General features: G+C 47.3%; 1 protein-coding gene across 1 annotated transcript in view; it reads right to left on the bottom strand.

Moving 5' to 3' along the window:
* mtcl1 (microtubule crosslinking factor 1) overlaps positions 1-5159 on the bottom strand; it is a gene marked incomplete at both ends in the record, with an annotated part of 60433 nt that extends 55274 nt beyond the window's left edge. The window contains 3 exons of the mRNA XM_080836118.1: positions 1142-1297; positions 1653-1877; positions 4299-5159. Of these exons, the coding sequence (XP_080692244.1) occupies positions 1142-1297; positions 1653-1877; positions 4299-5159 (1242 nt within the window). The remainder of the gene's footprint in view (positions 1-1141; positions 1298-1652; positions 1878-4298) is intronic.
* Positions 5160-6396: the final 1237 nt, after the last annotated feature.

The following is a 6396-nucleotide window of genomic DNA, read 5'->3' as shown; positions in this document are numbered from 1 at the left end:
GCATGCTAACAGGTCACAGCGACACTCAGAGAGAGGCACTGAGAACTTCACTATGGGACTGTTGAAATAAACACAGAGTTAAAGGTGTTAATGTTACAACACAAGCATTAATGGTACAAGATTAGTTCCAGTGTGAAGTCTTCATGAACACCTTCAGGCAGCATCACCTTAAACAGAAGCAACTCCCAAGCAGGTCTATGCATAGCCGAATATATTGTCATTAATCACTTTACTAGTCCATCATCATCCTCATCCTCATCAACACATCATCTGCTTCATCATCTCTGCCAGCACCACCACCATTATCATCACTTAAGAGAGTAATCTTCATCATCTTCATCAATTTCCTCATCCTCATTTCAATCGGCTCCTTCATGTCTCTCCACTCTCGGCCATTCCAGAGATCTTCCCTTTATAATAAACACCATCTCAACCATGTTTGTGATTGCAACCATGACAACCCCAACCATGGCAACCATATGTTTGTGAAGATCAAACTCATCTTTTACGTCATCATTTCCTTCTCCCCCTCCTCTCTCCTTTCCAGTCCAAAGGACATTTCCACCATGGCAACTTTCATCGGTACACTGTTAAATGTGATAAGTTGCGTTTACTTGGAGGAGTCCAGGAAACCGGTTGCCTTGAACAAGTCAAGTACATTGAAATAGAATTTTCAAGTAAGGTGTACTTAGCCTCCATAGTACACCTAACTTGAAAATTCTATTTCAATGTACTTGACTTGTTCAAGGCAACCGGTTTCCTGGATTCCTTCAAGTAAACGCAACTTATCACATTTTACAGTGTATGACCATCACAACTATTACTATCATAATCAACATCTGCAACACTAATAAACACCACCACTTACATGGTCATCCTCATTCTTCTTTAAACTTTACAATTATCATCATCTTAGGTGGGGATCTCCATCATAAATACATCTTCATAATCATAGTCGTCATTGTCCACATCATCATCAGCAGCAGCATCATGATCACCATCACCGTCACTACTATCATGATCATCATCCTTACATCCCTCCTCTCCAGCTCATGGTTTGGAGATCTCCATACCTGGACCAATACCTCATCATCATCTTCAGCATCACCATCGCTACTATCATAACCATCCTCTTCCTCACCTCTCTCCTCTCCAGTTCATTGTGCAGGGCCTGTTTGGAGATCTCCACCTCGATGATTTTCTGCCTTAACATCTCGTTCTCGTCCTCCGCACGTGTGCGCTTGTCCTCCACACTCTCCAGCTCATTGTGCAGACGCACCGACACGTCTTTGGCCACCTAAGACACACACATAAAACAGACACACGTGTTAAAGAAAAATGCAAACATTGATGTTAACCTACTTTGGTAAGTCAGCCTACATTGCATACACATACCTAAATAAACAAACATCTAAATCTACAACAAATACTCAACGATATAATTACAGTCACCCAACCGTACACATACACACTTACTGCATAAATAACTAAAATAAAGAACTAAAAAAAAATTTAAAAAGCAGGTGCACACACACACACACACTCATCACATTGAATGATTTAATGATGAATGGATACAAGGTCTCACTCATGATGTCACTCACACACACACACACACACACACACACGCACACGCACACGCACACGCAGACCTTGAGGTCCTGCTCCAGACTGCGCAGCAAGTCTCCATCCACGTGTCCACTCTGTGCGGCGCGGAGCCCCCTCTGCTCGGCCTTGCGCAGCCGGTACTGCAGGATGCGGCAGTTCTTGTTGGAGCGGTCCAGCTCACGCCGTAGCTCCTGCAGCTGGTACATCTCCTCCTCCAGGTAGCTGTCTCGCACCTCCTCCATCTCAGCACGCAGCTCGTCCACTTCATCCTGACACACACACACACATACACGGACGTGAGAACATATATACTATAAGCATAACTTCCAGCAAATACACACACTGGACACATACACACATAACCATGTATATGTGTTCAACCCTGATCCTTACACACAAAAAGGACCTCTTCATGCTAATACACACACACACACACACAGAGGACACATATACACAAGAGAACATGTATATCTGTACATACAGTATGCATACAAAAACCTGGCACAAATATCAAGGATACACACACACATGACAACACTATTCTTATAGCTCCAAAACAATAAAATTGTCTCAAGGCGCTTATTCCCATCCCATCTATGTGTTATTACAATATTTTATTGCAATGAATGTATGATTGATTGTTTATAGTTACATAGGCCACCGTACCTCTTTCTCTCGCTCTCTCTCTCTCTCTCTCTCTTTCAAACACACATACACAGACACACACTATCTCTGTCTCTTTCTCACAGACATACACACTCAAACAAACAAACATCCTCTCTGAATCTCACTCAAACACACACTTTCTCTCTCACACACAAACACGCACCTACACACACACAATCACCCCCTTCATTCTTGTATGATTTAATCGTCATATGGTCTCAGATGGTGTTAACAGGCTGATGTCCTGCAGAGAGAGTCGGTGAAAGAGATAGGGAGGGAGGCTGAAGAAGGGAAAGAAAGAAGTGTCCTGTGTTTAAGACAGTAAAAACATGTGAGTGCACAAGGTTAGGTTGGGACCCAGGGCAACCAAAGGCTGCATATGTGTATGAGGTGGTCAGAAGTGGAGAGTGGGGCCATTCCATACTCACTGGGTTAACCTACTAGGGTGAAGCTTGTAGTATTATATATGTAGTTATATATAACCCAAACATACAGAAGACAAATGGTTTGGAACGACATGAGAAGTGTGAAAATAAAAAGAATGAGCACACACTTATGCGCTCTTGGTGCAGTCGCTGAGCCTGTGAGTGCTAAGTGGGGGGGGGGGGGGGGGGGGGGTAGAAAACTGCGCATTAATACATCTGGACGTGGAGGCGGAGCGCACAGTGAGAGAGAGAGAGAGAGAGAGAGAGAGAGAGCGAGAGAGGAGAGAGAGCGATGTCCCCTATCCTGGGGAAACCGCGCGGGCAAGCCGTCCCTTGGGGACCAAGCCATTACAAGCGCAACGGCTAAAGCCGATTAAGAGGCTCTTCTTTACGGTCCGCCAGAGAGTGGAGATAAAGTTATGAAAATCCTGTTTGTGATATGACTCTCTCAGACCCTACTTCGTGTGACAAGAATGTGGAGGGAAAAAAAACATTAACAGCATTAACGCGGCTGACTGTCTTCCTTTGTGTTTGCCTGTATATTCAAATGTCCATCACAGGACAACGACAATGCAAGAACAGGATAATGGTAATATTGGTCTAAAAAATCGGGAGAATCGGAGTTATATGCTTCAAATATGTGTGATTGTGTGTGTGTCTGTGTGTGTCTCTGTGTGTGTGTGTGTGTGTGTGTGTGTGTGTGTGTGTGTGTGTGTGTGCGTGCGCGCGCGTATTTGGACTTAATCTCGTCATTGGGATAATTCAATCATAACTTCCATAAATGACGGGTAGAGCCTATTTCAAGCTAAGCTCTACCACAGCCATTGTTGCCTCTATGGACTCAAACCCCGATTAAACCATACAGATCCGCACCGTCTCTGAGACCAACGTTAGCCTGTCTTTCATTCATCCAAACAAAAGTGACTCGTTTGTCCAAACAACCCGATACTTGTTTTAACACAGATGGTCAGCAACGCGGATGTTCAGTAACAGTCATTGTTCACTTACAACTGCTCACCTATTTGCGCTCGATGTTGTTGCGAATTGCACATGTGAGAATTTAAAATACAATGCACGGGATGTCTAAGAAGTGTTTGTGACTACAGTTGTGACCGAGACTTCTGGTCGTATGTGGGCCTAACACCGACTCAAAACGAGATCGAAGTTGACGCAGGTCGCCAGATGGTGTGTTCAGATCTCGTCAGACAACACGACACCTGAGCCCAGCAGTGAATGCCATCAAGACAGTAGAAAAATCACCGCGTAGGAACACACATACTCACACGTACACACACACACACACACACACACACACACACACACACACACACTAATGAGCGCATACCCCCACCCACCCAACACACTATACACGCACAGCCTACACACACGGGATTTAGTCTATTTCCTAGTCTGGCGAGAACAAACACTAGTTAACCTGAATAAATCCAACGACGATCAACCGTGTGTAACAAATCAGGATGACAACCAATGTCACAACCACACGCTTTCAACAATAGACTATATCTGCATAGAAAATATTACTAGGCGTCCTAGTGGGGAACATCCCGACTGTTATAGGCGTTATGTTTTGGTGCTTACCTTGAGGTAGTCGTTTTCAGATCGTAGCTCTTCTATTTCCCTTAGTAGATCCTCCTCGATTAATTCCTTACTACTCTCCAGTTTAAATTGTGTGCTTGCAGCGGGTTTGTCCTGTTTGCTTTTCTCGGCGTGTGCACCTGCACTGGGCGAAGACTGAGACATGCCTCTCACTCCGGAAGCCTCCACGGTGCGCAGCCGAGCGACTGGCGCCCCGCTCGCTTCTGAGGCTGACGCTGTCTGCGGCGGATTATCTGCCACCACATGATCCCGTTCGCTGGACCCGGAACCGGTCCCTGATTCGGCGTCGCTGCTGGGTGCCTGTGCGAGTCTCTGTTCGTCGGATAGCGGCTCGGAAGGGCAGTCGGACAGGTCGGAACTGCTGTCTGTCTGACCAACACGACCGATAATAGCACCGGTGGGAACGCGGATGGGGGAGCCATGACCAAGGGGTCCATGAGAGAGGGAGGCTATTCTGCCCTTTTTGCTTTTGGCGAGGTGTGGACTGCTGTCGACCACTTTGCTGGCGGTTTTCGGATCAGATGCCGCTACATGTTGCGTGACCTTAACATTCTTTTTGGTCACCGAGGACTTGGGGTGACTTTTTGCCGGCGCGGGCTTGTCCTTCGCCCCGGTTAAGGTTCGCCGTGAAAGACGACCGTGCGTGACTAATGGCACTGTGGGTGCTGGCTGCTTGTTGAGTTTGGGAGATTTTGGTACGATGGCGGGCGTTTTCGGAGAACGCGAGTGGGCATCCTTCAGGAAAGGTCTCGCAGGGGACGGAGCACGATTTAACCGTTTCTTCTCCAGCTGGCGAATGTGCGGTATGGTGTCGTTGCCGGAGCCACTGGGGCTCTCCATCATATCCCGGCACAGGCGAGGGGAGGCCGACGGTGGACACGGTGAACCCTGAGCTCAGGAGAAAAACCCTGACAGATGACACCAGCGACACTGATCCCCGCTACGGTTTGCCTTCTCATCACTCCAGATTGGTGCACATATGCATAGAAACACACACACCTAGGCACACACACACACACACACACACACACACACACATAAACGCACAGGCTTGGCTGTGCTCAGCTTTGTTTTACCATTGCGTCCGTATTGTAGGCTGTACTGATTTCAACAAACTGTCATTGTAATCCCTTCTGCGGGTGTGTTCCTTCTCCTCTCTGGCCCCTACAAGAAAATGCGGCGACAGATTCGGAGGAGGGTATCAGAACGTCTCGAGAAGCTCCCCGCTCCCCTCGCTTTTGGTCGAAAATGTGAGATCGATAATCCTTACGAGGTCTTCTATTTTCTGAGGCTAGCTGTCCCATTCGCCCGTCTGATGGCGACCTCCCGGTTCCCCCTCGGTGGTCTCACTCTCCCAGTTTCTCAACCTGTCCGCGCACTATCTAGCATGTAAAATCTGCACACCGCCGCTGCGGTCTGCCTGCCGAACGCCCGTGGCTTTTTACGGAGGCGCATGCGCCTGTTTTTCACAAACACCGTAACGCACCCCTTGCACTCAGCCTCACCAGGTCCTCAGACACGACTGCGTGCCCATGTGATAGAGAGACGCAAAACGCTGGTACACACAGGACACGCACGCACTCACTAGACACACGGTGACAGTGAGAGATGTAACGGAAGCTCTGTTGATGCCCTTCCATTTAGCCCAGGAGTTCCCAAAAGCCCAGAAGAGATCAACCACCACCTTGTGGATAGGGTATTGGCTACTCTTTCGCATCCAGAGATGATCAGCAACAACAGTCTCTGGACAGACAGTCTAAGGAGTTCCAGAGAGAAATAAACCCTCTCCCATGGCCAGTGACTTTAAGCTACATACACGTACATGTGCACTTAAACATCCTTACAGGGTTCCTGATCTCAAACCAATTATGCATCATGCCTAAGGCAGTTGGATACCTATTTGTATTTACTGTCCATCCATACAGGGGCTCAAATGCCTCCTGTTTGAATATATCAGATATTTGTCTTAAACCTTGGATAGTTCATGGGTTAGTGTAAGGGTAGAGGGCAGGCACCTGACATCCACAGACACACACACACACACTCGATTTATCTGTTGAGCTCAGTTACTGCCACTAGT

Source organism: Sprattus sprattus (genome assembly GCF_963457725.1).
Source record: "Sprattus sprattus genome assembly, chromosome: 4".
In the NCBI taxonomy this organism is placed as follows: Eukaryota; Metazoa; Chordata; class Actinopteri; order Clupeiformes; family Clupeidae; genus Sprattus; species Sprattus sprattus.
The sequence above is the reverse complement of the archived record's forward strand: the minus strand, read 5'-3'. Positions and strand labels throughout refer to the sequence as shown.